Source organism: Canis lupus, chromosome 24, assembly GCF_048164855.1.
Source record: "Canis lupus baileyi chromosome 24, mCanLup2.hap1, whole genome shotgun sequence".
Classification (NCBI taxonomy): Eukaryota; Metazoa; Chordata; class Mammalia; order Carnivora; family Canidae; genus Canis; species Canis lupus.
This window is the reverse complement of record NC_132861.1, coordinates 4,761,173-4,782,159: the sequence shown is the minus strand read 5'-3', so window position 1 is coordinate 4,782,159 and position 20,987 is coordinate 4,761,173. Positions and strand designations below refer to the sequence as shown.

General features: G+C 37.1%; 1 protein-coding gene across 2 annotated transcripts in view; it reads right to left on the bottom strand.

Moving 5' to 3' along the window:
• The window catches only part of TRPC4 (transient receptor potential cation channel subfamily C member 4), a 208,202-nt gene that overhangs the window by 14,254 nt on the left and 172,961 nt on the right, over positions 1 to 20,987 (bottom strand). The window contains exons 6-8 of one of the 2 annotated variants that reach the window (XM_072797298.1): positions 15,804 to 16,117; positions 8,092 to 8,287; positions 4,829 to 5,038 (exon numbers count right to left, since the gene is read on the bottom strand). In XM_072797298.1, the coding sequence (XP_072653399.1) occupies positions 4,829 to 5,038; positions 8,092 to 8,287; positions 15,804 to 16,117 (720 nt within the window). The remainder of the gene's footprint in view (positions 1 to 4,828; positions 5,039 to 8,091; positions 8,288 to 15,803; positions 16,118 to 20,987) is intronic. The other variant, XM_072797299.1, reaches the window with a different exon arrangement.

The window sequence follows — 20,987 nt, the reverse complement described above, 5'->3', positions numbered from 1 at the left end:
CATCTTTTTATTTTAATTAAATGATCTGGACCTCTTGAACAGTAAGTACAAATGTCGATTTTGTTTGCATTTAAAAAGCTGTGCTAGATAACAGTGCTTTATTCAACAGGAGTTTCTAATTAGAGTTACAAGGAAATGTTTGTTAAAATAGAGATTCCCGATAATTCTAACATGCACTAGAATTAAAATTAAAACACTACAAACCAGTGTTTTATTTTTTTTTAAATATTTTATTTATTTATTCATAGAGACACAGAGAGAGACAGAGGCAGAGACACAGGCAGAGGGAGAAGCAGGCTCCATGCAGAGAGCCTGACGTGGGACTTGATCCAGGGTCTCCAGGATCACACCCTGGGCTGCAGGCGGCGCTAAACCGCTGCGCCACCGGGGCTGCCCTTTTTTTTTAAAGATTTTAAACCAGTGTTTTAATATGGAGAGGAGAGTTTGCTGATAAAATGGGGTTAAGCTAAAAACTGGACAAGTAATAATATTAAAACCAAAAGCTACATGTTTTTTATTTTATTGACCTCTTAATAGGCTGCCTATTTGGTGGGATTTTCATAATTTCCCAGAGACAAGACATTTCTCAACAATGGGTTTGTTTTCTACAATGAAGGTTTTGTTCAATAAAGTATTTCTACTTCATTTATGTTTCCCCCTTTAAAGCATTCCAAATGAAAGGTTAATTTATCTGGATCTCCCAATCACCGGTAAAGGAAGTCCAAAGTTAAAAAAAATTAATGAGTTTTCAGGGCTAGCTGTATCAGTATTGCCCAGAAGCCATAAATAGTAAGATAAAATCACCAATGCTGGGCAAAGTGGCCAGTGCAGCCACCCTGAAGAGTACTGGTTGCAGGATCTGCCTGGGCATGAGAAGGGAAGGAGCACCAGTGTGACACTTGGGCAGCTGCTGGGTAACAAGTGAATCACAAGTCGGGAAGGTTAGAGAAAATGCCTCAGACTGCATAAACTCTATCTTCAGTTTAGCATCAAAATTCTGCTTCAAAATGTGGCCTAAATATAAACCAGTTGAGATGCAAACAGAAGGTAAGCCAGCCTGTGAAAGGAAGGTTTTGAGATACAAGAATCTGAGAGGGAGCTGAAAACAATGATAGGATCTGCAAGAGCTATGGAGAAAAATGTAAAGATACATACGTTTTCAACATGGAAGGCATCTTTGCATCATTATTAGATTTTTCAGGGAATCAAGACGGAGGGTGACAGAAAGCACATTGATTTGGGAAACAAAAGACCCGGTTTTCCCCCAGCTGTCACCAAGGGACACTGGGCATGGTAAATAAGTTCTCTTTGAGAGGAAGCGGTTGAGCTAAATGATTTCTATGGTCCCTTTGAAGTGTAATGCGATATTCTAAGCCATACCTTGGTTATACAGAGTGATTGTCACTGGTACTTCAAAGTCACCTTTTAATTAATGACAATGTGTATATCTCCTTGTCTTCATTTGTCTCCACTAATGAACTGTCAAGAGGATTAACCAAATTAAAATAAGTTCACAGCAGAATCAATTACTTTTTGGCATTATTTTTTCATTTAACTCTTCTATTAATATTACCCAACCTTCTGAATATCCTTTTCCTTTATCTCATATTTTTCTTTATAAGTAATACCTATTATTTATTTCCTTCTAAAATCTACATGTCTAAAACTCAAATATAAGTATGCAAACCAAAATACTATGTCCTCCCTATCCTGGAAATGCAATCTAGACAAACAGTAAATTTGTAGTATTGAGTTTGATTAGGCTGGTGTTCGCTCAAAGCCTTACCTTGATGAAAAGGGAGGACTGAGAGTGGGATGAAGGTAGAGAAGACAGAGAAGACTCACAGTGTTTATTTAGTTTGTCATAAATTCCCAAAGCATAAAAATATCCATTACCAAAGGTTAGTATGATATATGTAGCTAAGGAGAAAGGAATGGTTTGAGGTCACACAGTTAATTGTGAATTCTCTTTCTGTGCATAGGCTTGGATCAAAATATTCAAATTTAGAGATAGAGACATAAAAAGAAATGTGGTTTTCTGGGGACCAGTAATGTACAGAAAAGAAAGCTTTTTAGCTTAAGCCATTTACCCTCTCTCTCTGAAAGGCATGAATCACTGCTTTAATAGGAAATCCCAAATGAATGTTAAGCCCTTCTTTGCATCTAAGAAATGTTGGTAACATATTCCTAACAATGTGTCAACAGTGGGAGGATTCTGGGGAGCCTGACGGGGGATTTGGAAGTTAAATTCTTTGAGGGGTTTTCTATTATTTTGGTGGCAGCACAGATGGATCTCTTAAAATATTAGAGCAGGGCCCCATATCGTGTTACAAGTTTCGTGGCATCTTAAAACCCAAGATTCTCTCTGCTATTCACTAAAATTAAACTATTAAGGACAAATTTATTTGTGTGTTATCTTTATTTTGGAGCCAGAAACTCTTTTGAAATCAAAATGGATGAAAGATCTAAATGTGAGACAGAATCCATCAAAATCCTAGAGGAGAACACAGGCAACACCCTTTTTGAACTTGGCCACAGCAACTTCTTGCAAGATACATCCATGAAGGCAAGAGAAACAAAGGAAAAAATGAATTATTGGGACTTCATCAAGATAAAAAGCTTCTGCACAGCAAAAGAAACAGTCAAGAAAACTAAAAGACAACCTACAGAATGGGAGAAGATAGTTGTAAATGACGTATCAGATAAAGGGCTAGTACCCAAGATCTATAAAGAACTTATTAAACTCAACACCCAAGAAACAAACAATCCAATCATGAAATGGGCAAAAGACATGAACAGAAATCTCACAGAGGAAGACATAGACATGGCCAACAAGCCCATGAGAAAATGCTCCGCATCACTTGCCATCAGGGAAATACAAATCAAAACCACAATGAAATACAAACAAAACAAAAAGAAATAAAAATACTCCTGGGACACCTGGGTGGCTCGGTGTTTGAGCATCTGTCTTTGGCTCAGGGTGTGATCCTGGGGTCCCCGGATCTAGTCTCTCATAAGGTTCCCCACAGGGAGCCTGCTTCCCCATTGCCTATGTGTCTGTCTCTGTGTGTCTCTCATGAATAAATAAATAAAATTTTTAAATAAAAAAATCAAAATACTCCTATGAGAAATAGCATAGAACTGTATTAATCATTAATATCTTTTCAGGGATTGATTAAATAAATTTCTTATGAATTTAAAAATAAGATGTGAAAAAGGACAAGTGTATCTTAATGTGAAAGACAGTAACCAGAGTTTGGCTTCTCTGAAATCTTTTTCTGCTTATCTTATGGAAGATATTAATTATTTCTTACACTGTTGTCACAGCATCTTGCATGTACCAATATTATAATGCTAAATATATTATATATCATGTACTATAGTAATATGGTCTCATATTTGTATCTCCCACATGAGAAATGATGCCCTCAAGGATGAAAGCATGCCTTTCTACCTCCTCCCATCACCCATTTCCTGGCTGGCATGTGGAATGTGTGCAATAACTGCTTATTAAACCTAAGTCATTAAATTTATTTTACACCCAGTTTTAAATAATTTAAACCTATTTTTTAGGTTTAAAACATCTGGAGTAAATCAAACATCTGGAGTAAAATAATTACATTCTTTCTAAAGTTAGTGGTAAAGTCTATCAATTAGTATGAGGATTGCAGGCTAAGTTTTCATCATAATTTAACTTCAGTTTCTAAGATCAGATATATGCCCAAACTTTAGTCCTCCAAGTTGATGGGGTAAGAATTTATAAGAATTTAAAACCACTTCTCCTAACCACCTCTCTGCTATACGCCCTTGCCAGTCAATTTCTCTTTAAAATTAGAAATGTTACTGACATGGCAGCAAAATCAATGCCACTGTCAGCAGAGAAAGCCCCGTTTGATGCTGATAACAATGCCTACTAGGCAACGAAGTTAATGAGTGAGAAGAATCACTTAGGACAGCTAGCAGTCAAAAGCCATGTTAAATAAAATTAAAAACAAATTTAAAAATTTTAGTAGGTAACTAGGATCACTTGGTGATTCAAATAGCAGAATACTTCCAGAGCAGTATCTCTGAGCCATTCAAAATGACTAATGAATGTTATGAATATGAATTCTCAAAACATAACTATGAGAACTTTGAAAAGTAGGAAATTAAGTGAGAGGGAAATGAAGAATAATTTGTCCCATGTCAGTGCTTTGGCTGGAACAAAGACCTAAGTCGCTGTCTCTTCTGATGGAAGCGCTTGAACTCTTGCTTTCCAGCATGAAAGAAATTTCCAAAGGAAGTTTAATCTTACAGTATAACAGGAGCATGGCTCTGAGTGGTCCTAACATTTTTAAGAAACACAGCTTCGTGGTATTTAAAATGATTGGGAGTAGAAGCAAAATGTTGAGCAATTCAACATATTCTGAAGTCACTATGTTTGAACATGGTACAACATTTTCAAATTGTAATACCTGTTTAATCATTTAGTTGGGAAATTTTTGCCAAACATTAAACACTGTGTGTAGGAGCCTAGATGACTGGAACAGCCATCTTCCCTTCCAATCCCAAGAGAGAGAAGTAGACAATGAATAAGGAATGCCACCAATAACCTGATGTTGCAATTCTGAAATGAGCTAGAAATCAGGGCCAACAAGCTAGTTCCCCAAGTTTCAGTGGTGGATCCAGGAGACGTCCATGTCCAGTGGGGCTCAGACATGGCAGCTGTGCAATAAATGGTCACCAAAATGCAACCAGGAAAAACAAAAAGGCTAAAAATGCAAAAATATCCAACAAGCAATCTAAATAAATTCAAATACACAATTAAAAAAAAAAAGGTAATACTAACATGCTGTGTTCTTACCCCTATTGTTCCAAAACTTTCAGGCTTTCTTCTCATCTTTTTCTTGCACAAGTGTGTCCAGATCCATTTGATTAGGTACCAGAGAGACTTGGGGCTCGGGATGACATTGAAAGGTGTTGGTAGAGTACCTCCTTCTTCGAAATAACTCATCCAAAGCTTTGTTCGAGCAAATTTCCATTCTATATCCGCATGGTCCTGAACGGGAGAATATGACAACTGCTGACAGGTTTCTTCACTACTGAGGTGAGATAAACCTCACAGAGAGCCTGTAACTTGACTTGGAGCAGCTCTTGGAACATTCATTAAATTGCTTAGGAAAACCAAGCTGACTCCAGGGGATAGTCATCTAAACATTTCAGATGACAGCTTACCCTGGTAAAGAGTCACAGTAATCTTGTCAGGTTTTATCCTTCCTTCCTTCTGTGAAACTGACATCTTAAAAAACTCCGTGTTAAGGAGACTGCAGTGATCAGTTATGACTTGAAGATGAGTTTTCATTTCCTGCACTGTAGACTTGCATTAGCTCACTTGCACTAGATTTTGGCCACAAACAGGCCTTTATGTCTTACCCAAGGCCTTGAATCCCTGCCTAGGTGAATGGCACCTGCATGACTGCTCATGGCTCAGCCTTCTGGTGTTTCCAGGAAAAGTCTCACTGGATATGTTTCTATGTGAACGATTCTTGTCCACCTTTAGGCAACAAGCACAAATGCAGAGAGAAGTTCCTCAAACAAATGTAGAATAGGATTTCTGACACAGTATTGAACCCTGACATAACCTTGTCCAAATGGCACCAGAGAGAGGAGTATGGTTAGTTGCTGCCTGCAAGCCTGAAGCTATCCCTTTCATCATTATTAATCATTCCACTTTATTTATTTCCTAGAAAAACTTAACATTTGTGACAGAGATAGGGCAGCCAGTCCCCTCTTAAATTAGCCACAAATCTGATTTAAGCAGAAAAATCTGGGAAGTAGGAGGTGGTAGAAATTAAGCATACATACATTTTAGGATTTCAAAATAGTTCATTTTAACCCATTAATATTAGAAAGAAGACCTCTGATTTCTGAGTAGGAGAATAACATTAGACCATGTTTCATTCTAATATTCCGAAGTGGCTGTGTGCTAATGAATAGATGTGTTATATACACATTTCTACTCTGAGCAATAGAGATTTTTCGTCTAGACACTGGACAGATTGTGCTTTCTACAGGAATCAGCATATCTAGAAAATGTGTGGCCTTCATTGTTGCTTAGCAAATGTTGATTGGATGCACTGATCAAAAGACAGAAGTACAGAAGTTCCAGTTCCCCTTTCTCCCCTCTTCCTCTCCTCTATTTCTTCCCCTTTCCCCAGCTTCCTTTCTAAACAGGCTTATAGATTCTGTAGTAATGAACTAAAGTATATATCATTTGCTATAGTCATGGAGAATGGGGGTCAGCTGAATCAGCTTAAGGTAATGAAAAGGCAGTCACTTCGGTAAATGTTGGCTCCTGAGTAGATTCTATGCCTTCTGATTCTCCGGGAGGCACAAGTTAAAGATTATACAGACCTCATTATGCTCCCTTATGGCTAACACAAGGCAGACTCTTTTGCTCATGGTTTGGGATTCTGAGAGGGTCTATAACAAAATCTATAGCAGAGAAACTGGAAATGAAATATTCTATGCTGGTGATTACCAAAACCACCTTCTGTTACGCAGGTGAAATTCAATTAGTTGGCATATTCATGCTCCAAGGAGCCATCATGCCCATGATGCTGAGAGGTACACCTGTTCTCCATGTCTGCTCTCCTCTCAAGTAGTTTATGAGTTTGAGCTAAACAAATACAGCGATTTGAAGATTGTTCTCATCTTTTTAAAAAGTCACCTAGAAAGACACACCCCATAAAGAAGAAAAAAAGTCATACTATTCTTAAATAATGTTCTTTTCTTGATGAAATCAATACATTTGATGTTTTATAGGATCCAAATTGTATATACAGTTTCTCTATCTATAGCTTGATAATTAGAGATTCCTTGTTTTTTGGAAGGTGTTCTGGAAAATAGAATCCATGTTTTGTTATGCTGACCAGAGGAACACAGAATTTCTGAAACAAGTACATAGAGACTTTCTTAAAAAATCCATATTTGCAATATGCTTAAATGAAGCTCCACAAATTCAGATATTCACCTGCAAATCCTAGGACCTAGGTATATCCAATGCAAATACTAAGTTTGTGAATCAGTAAATAAAAATCATATTTTATGCAGTTTTTCATCTGTGACAGGTATCTTGCCTCTATAAAGACAGTTTAAGTGAAATTCAGAATGCTGTGTCTCAAAATAACACTTCAGCGGTTTAGCAATAGATTCGAAGATGCAATATAATTGTAGTTATTTAAAGAGAAAATTATGGTTATAAATTATGCTTATAAAATGCTACCTGCCTCAAGTATAAATATGAAAAACTTAAATGTATTTAATTCCAGTATGGGTTTGTTCTGTTTGCTATTGCTAATGGCCATTGATATGAAGGTAAGTTCAAGGAGACAAAGGGCTTTGTCTTTCTTTCTTTCAGTTTTTTTTTTTTTTTTGGTTTGTTTTTGTTTTTGTTTTGTTTTGTTTTGCTTTGGCTTTCTTATTCATTGCTGTATTTCTAGTTCCTAGAATAGTAGTTGGCAACATAATGTTCTCAATAAGAATTTGTTGAATAAATGAATAAATAAACTAACTTGTTTGGGTTCTAGAGTTTCAAATAAACATATATAGTATTGCATACTCTGCTGTAGAATTGAGGGTTACTCCTACATTGCCTTTTCTGGATTTGAGAAAATGAAAATCCTGTAGCATTTTCCCACAGACTCCTCTCTAGGCTAGCTTTTGTATCTTGCCAGGCTGACATGAGTTTGTTTAAACCAAGACTGTAGGTTAAATGGACAGAGACAACACAAAATGCCAAGGACGCTGCATAGAGATGAGCCACTTGTTCATATTTCATACCTTCCCCAGTGCCTGCCATAACCAATGACTGCCTGGCAAGATAGATTTAGTTTATTTTATAATCCTTCATAATATGACAAAACTAAATTAGTATTTTGCCAATTGTGGTATAATACTGTTTTAAAAACTTCAAACTACACATTTATAATTCTGTTCTGTCTCAATAGTCAATTGCAGACTCTGTTTTCTATGATAAATAGGATAGAGTTTGGCTAGAAACAACATATTCTAGGAGGAAATATTGAATCAAAATAAAGTTATTCAACTTACTGCAATGAGTTGGTAAGAATTATTCATCATAGCTATTAACATGTTGAGTAGGACAACCAGAGAGATGACATTGTACGTCCCAAACATGGTGGCACCAACAAACTCTGTGAATTCATGCTGTGCTTTGACATTGGTCACATATAAATTGATCAGCCCAAAAATTGACCAAAACAGGGACTGGAGTGTCTCAAACAACCTGGAATAAAGATAAAATGACACTAATAGCTGTATTAATAGAACTATTGAACAGTAAGATATAACAATAGACCTTTATTCCTTTTATATTTATTTAATTTAAAGATTAAGCTGAATAAAAAGCATTAAAGAATTGCAAAATTAAACTTAATAAAAGGAATTGAAGAAAATTGTTTTCATCATATAGTACAAACAGTGTACTTAATTTTCCTAGGTGTACTTAATTTTTCCAAGAGCTTTGAAAGGTGTTTAGTTTCCTAGAGAAGGGACAACACATCTGACACACAGCCTGTTTTTGTATGGCTCCTGAATTAAGAATGTTTTTTTCTAAATAGTGAAAGGGAATAAAGGGGAAGGGAGAGAAAATAAGTGGGAAATATCAGCGAGGGTGACAGAACATGAGAAACTCCTAACTCTGGGAAATGAACAAGGGATGGTGGAAGGGAGGTGGGCTGGGGGTTGTGGTGACTGGGTGATGGGCACTAAGGGGGGCACTTGATGGGATGAGCACTGGGTGTTATTGCTATATGCTGGCAAATTGAACTCCAATAAAAAATATACAAAAAAATAAATAAAATTAGGGAAAAAATAGAAAACAAAACAAAAAAGAATGTTTTTTTTTTTTTTCTTTTTCAAGTGGTTGGGAAAAAAAATCAAAAGAGCTAGTCTGTGACATGTGAAAATTTTATAATTTCACATTTCAATGTCCATAAATAAAGTTTTATTGAAACACAGCCATAATCGGTCATTGCATTGTCTATGGTTTCTTTTGTGTTAAAATCATAGAGGTGAGTAGCTGCAATGGAGAACATATGGCCCACACAGACTAAAATATTTACTATCCCTTTCACAGAAAACTTGCTAACCAGTATTCTAGGGCACTGATAGTTAATAAATGATACATCCTCAAGCTTAGTCTTTGAAAGATGTCAGTTTGTTGAGATGCTTTTGCTTTCTTGGTTGTAGAAGGACTAAAAATAATGTTATCATTGTGGATTTCCACAGTTACAATTCAAGTTGACATGGTGAATCCTGTAAGATGGCAAAATGTCAGAATGCTCAAATACCAAAATTTACTATTTTTTTCTATTTCTGAGAACATTTAATTCATCCCTACCAATGAATGAACTCTGGTGTTTTACTGAAAGTAGAATTTCCTTAACTTAGACCAAGAAATGGGGTAAGATGAAGAGTGTCTGACCCTAAATGAAGAACTGTTTCAGCATGACCATTATAACATCTTACCGTAATGTAATAAGAAGATAACAGGATTTTTATACTCTTTGACAAATGGTTAAAATAAGACTTCAGTCACATATTGCAGAAACAAAAACATAAAATATTCTCATACCTGAAATGGTGACTAAGGAGGTAGGATTTCAGAGATCAAGTGACCCAAGGAAAGCCAATTCATATGAAGCCAACCAAGGGTTAATGGCATGGACTGATATGAAAAAAATGAGCCTACACTATCAGATTTCCTCTCTATAAAAATTTACATTAGAAATATCAAGAGAATGAGGCAGCAGCCAAAAGGGGCTGAAATGTCATGATGGAGAGTGTGAGGCATTGGAATTAGGAGAGGCCAAAGGTTTGAGACCACAAAAACAAAAGAAAAGAGAACTGAACAGAAATAAGCCAAGTAACTACCAAAGAAAAGATACATGGAATAGATGACTCAGATTAACACTGGTTCTCAGAATAAATGATCTAATGGTCCTCAGCTATGTCACCTCCTGCTCTTCCTGTAGCCATGCCTTACTCTACATTCTGCCCTTACTAAGATCAATCCTTACTCAGAGGATCAAAGGCTATGATCCTGTGCATGATTTGGATCAAATTCCTGTTACTTGAAAACTTCCATGAATTTCTGGTCTACAGTATAAGTGGGAGAACCTAATTAAGGATATCTTAATTGGCATTCAGGGCTTTTTTTCTCAGGTTTATTGCTTTTTAAAAAAATAAGTTCCATATTTTAAATGTTTAAATTTTAATTATAAAATATGAAATGTAATTATTTATTGATTTACTTTGCTATAGCTATCCAACAATGGAGAAAATTATCATAAAATGGTAAAGGAGCTGATATAATCGACCTTAATCAGACTTTGTCATGCCAGCAGCAATGTACATCACGTATAGAGATGACTATGTTAAAGGACAACCAGGATGTCAGATTCTAACACTATCAGGCAAAGTTTAATTTAATTCACTGGCTCTTAGTAAAGGCTACTCTAAGTAATTCTTTGAAAACTTTCTCAGGAAATAAGTAAATTTAATCCAAGGCCTAAGTTCCTTATCTTTAGTAATTTTAAGGACAATTTCTAAAATTAATGACACTGTCATTTGGGCTCAATGTGAGATAATTTTATTCTTTCTAAATGACGTATATTCTCACCACAAATATACAAATATAATTCAGCTGGTTTTCCTGATATCAATAGCATTTTAGAGAGAAAGCTAGAAGTCACATAATATAAGTGCTAATAATTAATAATAAATTATATAAAATGCCACATAAATCCCGTAACAGTTACTTTTTTAAATGTTCAAATAAAAACTAATGTAGAATAAATGGATTGCTATGGTTGAATAATACTGATTTGCTTCTGTCTAAATAAGAACTACTAATTATTAGAGAATATTAGCAAACCCTTTGGCAAAACGTTTATATGTATTTTTAATTAGCATTTGAAAAGAAAATTCAAAATAAGGTGACACTTTGTGATTAATTCTGGATTTCATTCTTATTTATCTTTTCCTTTCTTCAGCGAAATCAATCAGAAGTGAGATGTGCAGAACAGTTCTACTTAACCAAAATATATTAACTTTTAGATTTAGACTTTAGTATCAATCCTAAATTTGTTTCTTATTTATACTATTATGTGAATTATTCTTTTATTATATGGACTAAAAAAATCAATGTATGTTAACATTTTAAAGCCACTGCTTCTAGAAATGTTTCCACAATTAGTGATTCCCAAAACTATGGATAGTAAGATCACCCATAGATTGAAAAGTCATTAGCTGCAGTATATTGAAGACTACCATTACATAACAACTGTTTTCCTTATTCTTTGGTGAGATAAGAATATAACGGTTTTGAGGATAACGCCACACTTAACTAAATAATACTTAGCATAAAACCCTAGTTGATTAAAACCTGGAAGTTTCTATGGATTGATGCTACAGCATTGCCTTCCAAAGATAACTTTTTTGTCTCTTGCTCTTCAAAGATATTTCTCAGTTGCTACTTAAAAAAAATTAGCTTGCTCCCCAGTTAAATACTTAATAGCTGGAGAAAGAGAACAAGTAAAAAGTAATATATTTCACAGTTGAGGTTTCCCTCTATCTTTTGAGATGAAAGTGATGAGTAAACATCAATTAACAGAAAACACATCTGAATATTTTATTCTTAGTTTATAAGGAATAATGTAATATTAAAACAGATGAAGTATGAGCTCAGTTGGCCAGTTCCAATTCTGAAGAATATACCTCCATAAACATAAAAGGATTTTTCTAATGAGCCAATATGTGTCATAAAGCCCATGCTTCTCTCTTCATAAGCGAGTTCCTTGAGCAAAGACTATTAATTTAAAATTTCATGTAGAATCATTTCAGTGAGCAGATATTTGTGGGGTTTTTTTAGTATCATGCAGTTCTTCCCATATTAAAGAGAAAACAATGCGGAAGCCTAAAAAGAACAGAAAGAAGTGTCCATTTGCTGGTGGAACTGAAAGGAAAGACAGCGAAGACACAGATCAGTCTGTGCTCATTGGGAGCTCACGGTCAGGAGAGGATCAGGAAGACATCTGGAAAAGGGACATCTGAGGTAGGATTTGGAAAGCAGAAGACAGTTTTGCCACTAGGAAGGGAGAAAAAGGGCATTCTGGGATGAGAGAAGAATATGATATATTTGGGGATTGATTAGAAAATGTTGAGTAAAATGTTACTGGGGAATGGAGAAAGATGGAGCTAGATAAGGAAGCAAGGAAGCAAGGGACAGATCACTGAGGGATCTTGTGTGTCATGCTAAGGAATGTGGCTGTATCCAGTCAGGAATGAAAAAGCATTTAGACACTTTAAACAGGTAAGTGTCAAGATTTTGGTTTAGAAAGATCACTCAGGGAACAAGATGGAAGACATAGAGAAGGAGGCAGAGACCAGGGGCAGGGGAACTGGGATTTAGGCATGGGCAGTGAACACGGGAACATGATGCCGGGATAACAAAGAGAGCAGAGATAGATACCAAGGATTGTGTGCAGAGGGGCAGGGGAAGGAGGGATCAATTATAAAGCACAAGTTTTTGTTTTAAGTTTCTGGGTGAGTGGTGATAGCACTGGCCAAGAAAGAGAATTGAGGAGGAAGGAGAACAAATTTTTCGAGCGATTCTGATCAGGTTTTGGGTTGAAATTTTTAGGAGATCTGCATGGAGAGGCATCAAAGGACAGTTGAACTTACAGATCTTAGGGAGAGAGTTCTGTGCTAGTGACATCCCTCAAGACATCAGGGCTGCATCCAAAAGCACAGAGGAGTCTTCACGGGGCTCCTGTAACATGATCTGAAGATAGTCACTGAGGCAAGATATCACTATTTAAAACTAACAACTGAAATACAATGATCAAAGAACAGTGAGAAAAATTTGAGGAGACAAAGTATAAAGACATAGAAACACTGAATTTAAAGGGCAAGATTTCAATAGTAAAGTGTTAACAGAGTCACATGATGTAGACAGTTTAAGTTTTAAGCTAAGTCACCCTTGACAGTAAGGATATGGAGGCTCCAAATATTTTCTAGAGCAGTGTTGCTGGACTGATGGAAGCCACAGCCACATCGCCACTGGATGAAGAATGAGTAAGAAGAAAACAAGATATCCTGTTCAGGCTTCTTTTCAGGATTGTTTGGATGAAAGGAAGGAGAGAGACAGAGGCAGAAGTGAATGGGAAACCCAGGGCTCAGAGTTTCAGCTTCCGTTCTCACCCTGAATGGAAGGAGTAATAGGGAGGAACCAGGGAGACAGTGGTAGGAGATAACGTTCTACCACTACTGATAATCGTGACCAGATGCAATGTGGCTAAGTTCTTTTTAAATCATATTCTATGGCAAGCGCTGTATTAGGTACTTTACATGAAGTATTGTATTTTAATCTTCCGATGGAATAAAATCTGAGGCAATGGGTAGTAAAAAAAAAAAAAAAAGAAATTTATGGAGTATTATGAATTATAAAAAGAAATTAATAAAAAGAAATTATAAATAGAAAACCAAAGACCAACAGAAGCAAAGAAATAAAATGTAGAGCAGGAGCCCAGAGGGCATCACTAGACATCCCCTTGCAGTGACTGGCACCCCTTATATTGAAACAGGGTCATCTAGGGACAGGTGACTTATGCCTGCCTCGGACACTCTATACATTCTAGTACACTAGTGATGCTAAGAGTTGTTGCTATATTTTTTAGTTTTTGAATAATCTCTTGCTTGCAGATTTACATTCTATGATCTGGAAAAAAATTCACATAGAATACCTGATTTATTCGGGCTGAATGATTTGGGCCTCTAATTTCTGAGATATGCAGTATCCGTTGCGTTTCATGAAAATAGAGGAGACTACTGGCATGGGTACACTAAAATAACACACAATCCAAGCAATTTAACCTTGCTTAACATTTGCCTCTAGCATGCAATTTCTACTAGATATTTTTGCCTCAGACTTCCATTGCGGTAGAACTTCTTGGACAGAGAGTAAAATTGGTTCATAACTTGTAATCATTTACCACAAAACCAGGAAGAGGGCAATGTGATTCCTGGGAACTCAGGGATCATGAATTAGGAGGGGGTTAAGTGCAGATGAATCGGATGTATGAGAAGGGGCTGAATCTTGGAACCAGAACTGCTCCCCGAATTAAACACAACCGAGGTACCTCAGTTCTAGGTGCTGCGTGGAAGTTCCCCCCCGGTAGACAAAGCACAGGATGAGAAGGAGATGGTAGGTGGGATGGTGGAGGCAGGTGCATGCAGTACGCGGTGACAAGGAAGTTGTGAAAGCCGGTGAGCAGAAGGGCTCTCCATCAGAAATCAAGAGACAGCAGACAGTATCCAGGACGTTTGTAAGAGGCTCACTTTGAGGCCACGCATGAAGCTGGTGGGATCTGACCCTTGTACATCTCTAGTCTCAGCCACCAGGAGCAAATTACCATGTCAAGGAGCACAAACAAGTGGGGAAAGAGGACCTTCCAGTATCAAAACAGAGACACAATCCAGGGCCACGCTAGTCACAAGGACATTGCTTCAAGGGCTACATTGCTACATTGCTTCCACTGAACCCCTCCCGTCTGGGGTCATAAAGATGACAGGAAGGTCAGGGCACGAGGAAGATGACAGGGTTGAGGTAGCTGGTCAGGCTGGAGAACTACTGCCAAAGAGTAGAAGAATTGAGGCTGGGAGCAAGGGATGAAGGGATAAGGTGAAGCTGAGATGACCTTTTGTTTCCTCTATGACTCATGGTTTGTAGCAAATCTATTTCTGAAAGGATCCGAGGCTGCTAAGGCTGAGATTAAAATTTTTATGTGCAAAGAAGTAGATGCTGATTAATTAAAATGGAGTTTTAAATATTGGGATCAAAGATAGAACAGGTACGGAAATGAATTAACAAGAATATCGTAGTCGTAAGTGACTTAGTTTATATGAAGGTATTGATTTTTTTCCTGTTTGAGAAATTGCTGTACTCTCTTATTTCACATAAAAGTCTCTAACAGCCCCTGAAGAGGGTCTGATTTTTAGTCACCTACAGAAGGATCATTTGTTTATTTATTTGCAGTTCTGGCATGGAGGAACATTACCTAACTTCTTCATTCATCTGCGAATGAACTGCTTATCACAGCTGTCTGGTGATCACAGAGGACACAGGTATGCAGAGGTGTGTTCCACGAGGACTGTGTGGGTGTCAGACAAGGGGGCATGTGCCTGTGCTGTCAGCAAACCTGCCTCAGAATGACCAGAGGCTGACACTGAATGAGACCTCCTGCTCATCGAGTGTAAGGGCACAGAGAGTTTTGTGTGCATAATTATAGTGGTTAGTGGTTAGCCTGGGGTTCCTATTTTGGATTATTTCTACATGTTTAGATTCTTTTGTGTGTGAAGAGTGAAAGAACACGTGGGGGGACTTTCCTATCCAGAAAACACAGGAAAGCTCAAAAAGTACTTACATAGATTGTCTTTTACCATGCTTGTAAGCTGTCAGTAGGGCAGAAGTTTCCTCTTTATTCCATATTTTAAAACTAAATATATAGCTTTCCTTTCTACGAGGTCCTTTAAAAGACCATTTTACTAAGATTTAAAATAAATATGCTGTATATATATATATATATGTCAGAAGGATCCATTTGTATTCAAAGCCCTGTTAATTCCATTTTCTGCATTAAGCACAATTTTCTTTGCAACCACTTGTCATGGTTCAAATTCATAATGTAATACTCTGAATTCTGCATAAAATTACCAATAAAAGCGTCTGTTTGACTTACGTTGAAAATGCATTATTCTGCTTTTCACATCGTATGCCTTTACAGCTTAACCCTTTTGTTTCTTCGTAATAGAAATACAATTGATTTAGGCCATTTGCAAACGCTAGCAACACTAGGCAGTATATGAATAGAAACTTCAAAATGTCTAGGAGCATTCTTCCCAGAGATATTTGCAGAGGCCCCAGGTGAGAATTTGCCGTAAACAGCGAGATCAGGCGCAAGGAACTGAAGATGTTTGCGATGGCGAATAAAGCTTCAGCCACCAGCGTGGGATGCCACATGTCCCAAGATTCCCGTGGATTAAGTGCGCTGTACTGGAGAAAAAAGAGAAACAAAGAGAAAATAAAACAAACACATACATATGACTATGTCAAGTTCAGGACAGGTAGATCCAGCATGATGGCCTGTAGGGTCTCCACGGTGGCCAATGTCCTCCGTGATGGTGGCAGCAATATCCATCTACACAAAAATAACAGTTTATTAAAGCCATTTATAATTTCTAAGCTTTAATAAAAGTGGCCTGCCTGGTCTGTCCTTGTCATTTGTAGTAATTTGTTAATATGTGAATTACATCTGACCTTGACCTTTCTGATGGAACTTTAGAAAGAGAAAAAGAAAATGCTACATAGGAAAAAAAAATCTGATTTTATATGGGGAAAAGCAACATGGTAACAAAGAAAGCTACATTATAAAGGAAAACTACTAAATTTTGAACAAAATTACCAATGGTTTTACTTACGGTATTTGACACATTTGCCTAGTCTAGATGAATGCATGTAGGATACAAATTATATATAATAAGTGGAAGTTCTGGTCCATTGCCCTGGAAATAGTAATGACCAATATGGGCACGACTATCAGTGCTTTGTATCTGTTATATTCCAAATGCAGATAAAACCCAACTTGGAAATCACCCTGGAAGTCAATGAGTTGTTAATTTTTTATATTTAATATGTAAAACGTGATATTACATGAACATTCTTGCTGTTACTAGACTTTGACCAGCAATTATTTGAAAAGTAAGACTCAGTTAATTAAAGTGCCAGCTTTGAATTATCTTAACTCTGAACTATATAAAGAGCAAAATGGAATTTATCCTTTGTATTCCTGAAGTAAATTTATATTCGTTTTTAAAAACAAGGTCAAATATGCTCTTTGAGAGTTAAAAATAGATCTGCCCTACGACCCAGCAATTGCACTGCTGGGGATTTACCCCAAAGATACAGATGCAGTGAAACGCTGGGACACCTGCACCCCGAAGTTTCTAGCAGCAATGGCCACAATAGCCAAACTGTGGAAGGAGCCTCGGTGTCCATCGAAAGATGAGTGGATAAAGAAGATGTGGTTTATGCATACAATGGAATATTACTCAGCCATTAGAAACTACAAATACCCACCATTTGCTTCGAGGTAGAGGGACCTTGAGGGTATTATGCTGAGTTGAAAATAAGTCAATTGGAGAAGGACAGACATTATAGGGTCTCATTCATTTGGGGAATATAAAAATTAGTGAAAGGGAATAAAGGGAAAGGAGTGAAAATATCAGTGAGGGTGATAAGACATGAGAGACACCTAACTCTAGGAAATGAACAAGGAGTAGTGGAAGGGGAAGTGGGCAGGGGTTTGGGGTGACTGGGTGATGGGCACTGAGGGGGGCACTTGAGGGGATGAGCACTGGGTGTTATGCTATATGTTGGCAAACTGAACTCCAATAAAAAATTTTTTTAAAAATGCTCTTTGAAATACCGTGTTCCAAAAATCTATAATTAAACCTCTGTAGGAACCAAACAATAAATTGAATTCTCTTCTTCATACACTTCCCTAAAAAATGTCTAGACAACTGCATCTTTTTCCTAATAATCATGTTAGGAAAAAAAAAGTTGGATTTCTGTATGAGTCCCATCAGACTTTTAGAATATTTCCTTTCTTTTTATATTACATTTTATACCAAAGACCTTTACAAATGTTAATTAATTCTCTTGAAACTAATAGATAGTATTTTTCAAATCTCCCTGGGAAGAAAATACATCACAAGTTTCTGATTTTTTTCTAATACCCAGACTCTTGCTTGAGTGACAATTTAAAACAATCAAGTTTGAGCTAGAAGGAAATTATTTTCTATTTTTAAATGTTGATAACTGCTCTTGAACATTCCTAAGTTCACCAAAAAATAGGTCATCTTGCATATATGTAAAAAATTAAAAATTTAATATTTTTTATTCATTATAACACATATCAAAGTGAGGGTTTGTAGTATCAACCACCATCGAATTATCTTCTCTTGGTCATCTCATACGATGCACGTTTTCCTTCAGAGATTAAGATCACCTTCACCTTCTTTTTCTCACTTCCCTTGAAAGACACATGTTTAAGTAGAGAACATTCCCCCACCCCCTTTGATGGCTAATCCTATATTTCTCTTTCTCTCTCTTTAAGTTAATATGGCTTAGGACTGTATCTCAATGTATACATAATTTGACACAGTAAGCATTCTTAAGGATGTGATCATTTACTTGGAATTCCTCACAACATCTAATACACTGCCCTGCGTGCAATGGGTGCCCAAGAAACATTTTCTTCCTTTGAGTACTTATTGTCCAGTGAAGGTGGGAGGCACACCTAATAATAGCAATGTTTCTAAGAGATTAACGCAAAGTACTGTGAGAACAGAGAAGAGAAAGTGATAAATTCTGCCTGGGGTGGATGGGGCCGGAAATGAACAGAGATTACATGTTGTTCAAGCTTTAAGGGTCCTTTGATATTATTCAATTTCCTAGAGATGCTGTTCATTGTTCTAGGTCTCACAGGCGGTTGAATATAGACTCCATCATCACCCGGTGACATGGTAGGTACTTTAGATCCCTTCTTAGAAAACTCTCTGAGCTGGGACTTGCAAAATCAAGAGGAAGGTTTTCCATTTTGACAAATCAGGAAATGCTAGATTCTTCCCCAGTATAATTACGCAAGTCTGCTTCAAAGTCTAGCACTTCTGATAATTGTTGGGAAACAATGCTATGTGAATATGTTCACATTTATGCATGGTCAGGGCTTCCTGAGCAAAACATTGCATGGCTGTTAAAAGATGTCTGAATGGCAAATAAGCCTGGGAAGTTAAATATAGAGACTTTCTGAGAGATTTGGAAACATCTCCCCTGGAGCCATCTGCTTAGATTCTAAGGATAATAAAACTAGGGACCTTTGCCTCCCCTAAGAGAATCTGTTTACTTCGGAAAGTTAAGGTCTCTCTCTTTCTCCAGGGGGAAGGTGAGCAGCTGGCACAGCTATACTATACAAGCTCTAAGATTCATATTTTCCCAGTTCCCCTCCTGTGGTACAAACTCCTGGATGCAAAGGGTACATCTGGCTCTCATCTGTTGCCCTGTGGGGAACTGGAGTATGAGGAACCAATGTTCAGATTGTTATGGAAGTAATTTGTTCTCTGATCCAGAAACCTTGTTTTCTATCAGGATTAAATGGAGATATAAAAAAAAATGGAGATATAAACATTTAGTAATTATCTCTTGAAGTCATTCTTTTTGGTTTTGCTTTTCTCATTTTTCTCCTGTCATTTACATATACGTTGAACTTCAGTTTTTAAATACAGGCATTGTTTTGCAAAGCAATTGTTAAAATCCTTACAGACGGACTTGTAGCAAAAAATTCTAATTCTTCAATTTGAAATGCATTTTCCAAACTCTATTATTAGGCGTTAAAAGCTTAACTTGAACTTAAAATTTCTCCTTAGCCCTATTTTCTAAAACTTCTTCACAAAATCCATATTCATTTTTTAATCTTTGCATGTTTGCTTTCTGCCATCGGGATGCCACTTCTCAGGATCCCATGCAGGTCCCTCCTTCACATTTGCTCCTTAAATACTTTGTTTCATAAGCCTCTTCTCTTCTCATCTTGTCTACTCTCCCTGATGGTTTTCAATGATCTCAACTGTTAGTTATGTGCTGATGACTCCCAGCCCTCCATCTCCAGCCCAGACGTCTGCCCTTACAGTCATATTTTATGCTTTCCTGCCTCGTTGATGTGTCCACATGGAGATCTCACAGGCATCTCAAACTCACAGGCCAGAAGTGGAATTCATGATCTGTTCCTCCTCAAACTCTCTGTTTATGCTCTCTGATCTTAGTGAGTGGCAGCAAATCACCCGAAGCAAAATTTCAGGTGGAGAGTCTTCGCTTTGGAACCTTAAGGCTCTAAACTGAAATTTTCATATATATCGCTTACGCCTCTTCATTGGTATCCTCTGTTTCCCACAGAAATTATCATAATAATAATTGCTAATTGCTCTCCCTGCCCTGGATCTTATTTCTACCATCATCTGTTTCCTCCAAGAATCTTCTTCTAAAAGGGCCAGTCAGACTACCTCATATCTTGCTTAATGCACTCAAGAACTGCGATATTCTTGGGATGGAATTCTAATTTTCCAACATGTCACATGAAGCCTCTGGAATCTGGGTCCTGACTTCTTTTTGAGATTGACCTGCCATTTGTGCTCAGTTTGGTATTTAACGCCTTGGCTCAAACCTTTAGTAGTGGTCATTCCCCAAATTACTTCACATTCTCACCAGAATTCCTTTCCATGAGTATCAGGTTCTTTGTCTAGAATGGATTTAAATTCTAATTATTTTGATTCCTCAGCTGCTCATTATTCATGAAATATATGCTGAGTGCCTACTCTGTGTTAGACATCATCTTCACAGTGGTGAGCAAATAACACACAGTTTATGTCATATGAGCTTATTAGATAGTGAAGAAAACAGACATTAAATAAGAAATGCTAATCCTTCCCTTGACAGGTACCCTCTGGCCACAGATGAATGGACACTAGGATCCTGCTGACCAGAGCTGATAGTTCCATGTTATAGAATGATCCTTGAAAGAGAAAGACCATGTATGTTAGTTATACTTGGATTTTTAAAAAAAATAATTTTAAAAAAGGAAAAATAAGGGTCAAGAGTTAATTGTCAAAGAACATTAATTCCTACCTTCCTCTTTCTTTCAAGTATTTGTTTATTTTTAAGATTTTATTCATTTATTCATGATAGAGAGAGAGAGAGAGAGAGAGAGAGAGAGATTGGCAGAGGCACAGGCAGAGGGAGAAGCAGGCTCCATGCAGGGAGCCTGATGTGGGACTCAATCCCGGAACTCCAGGATCACACCCTGGGCCGAAGG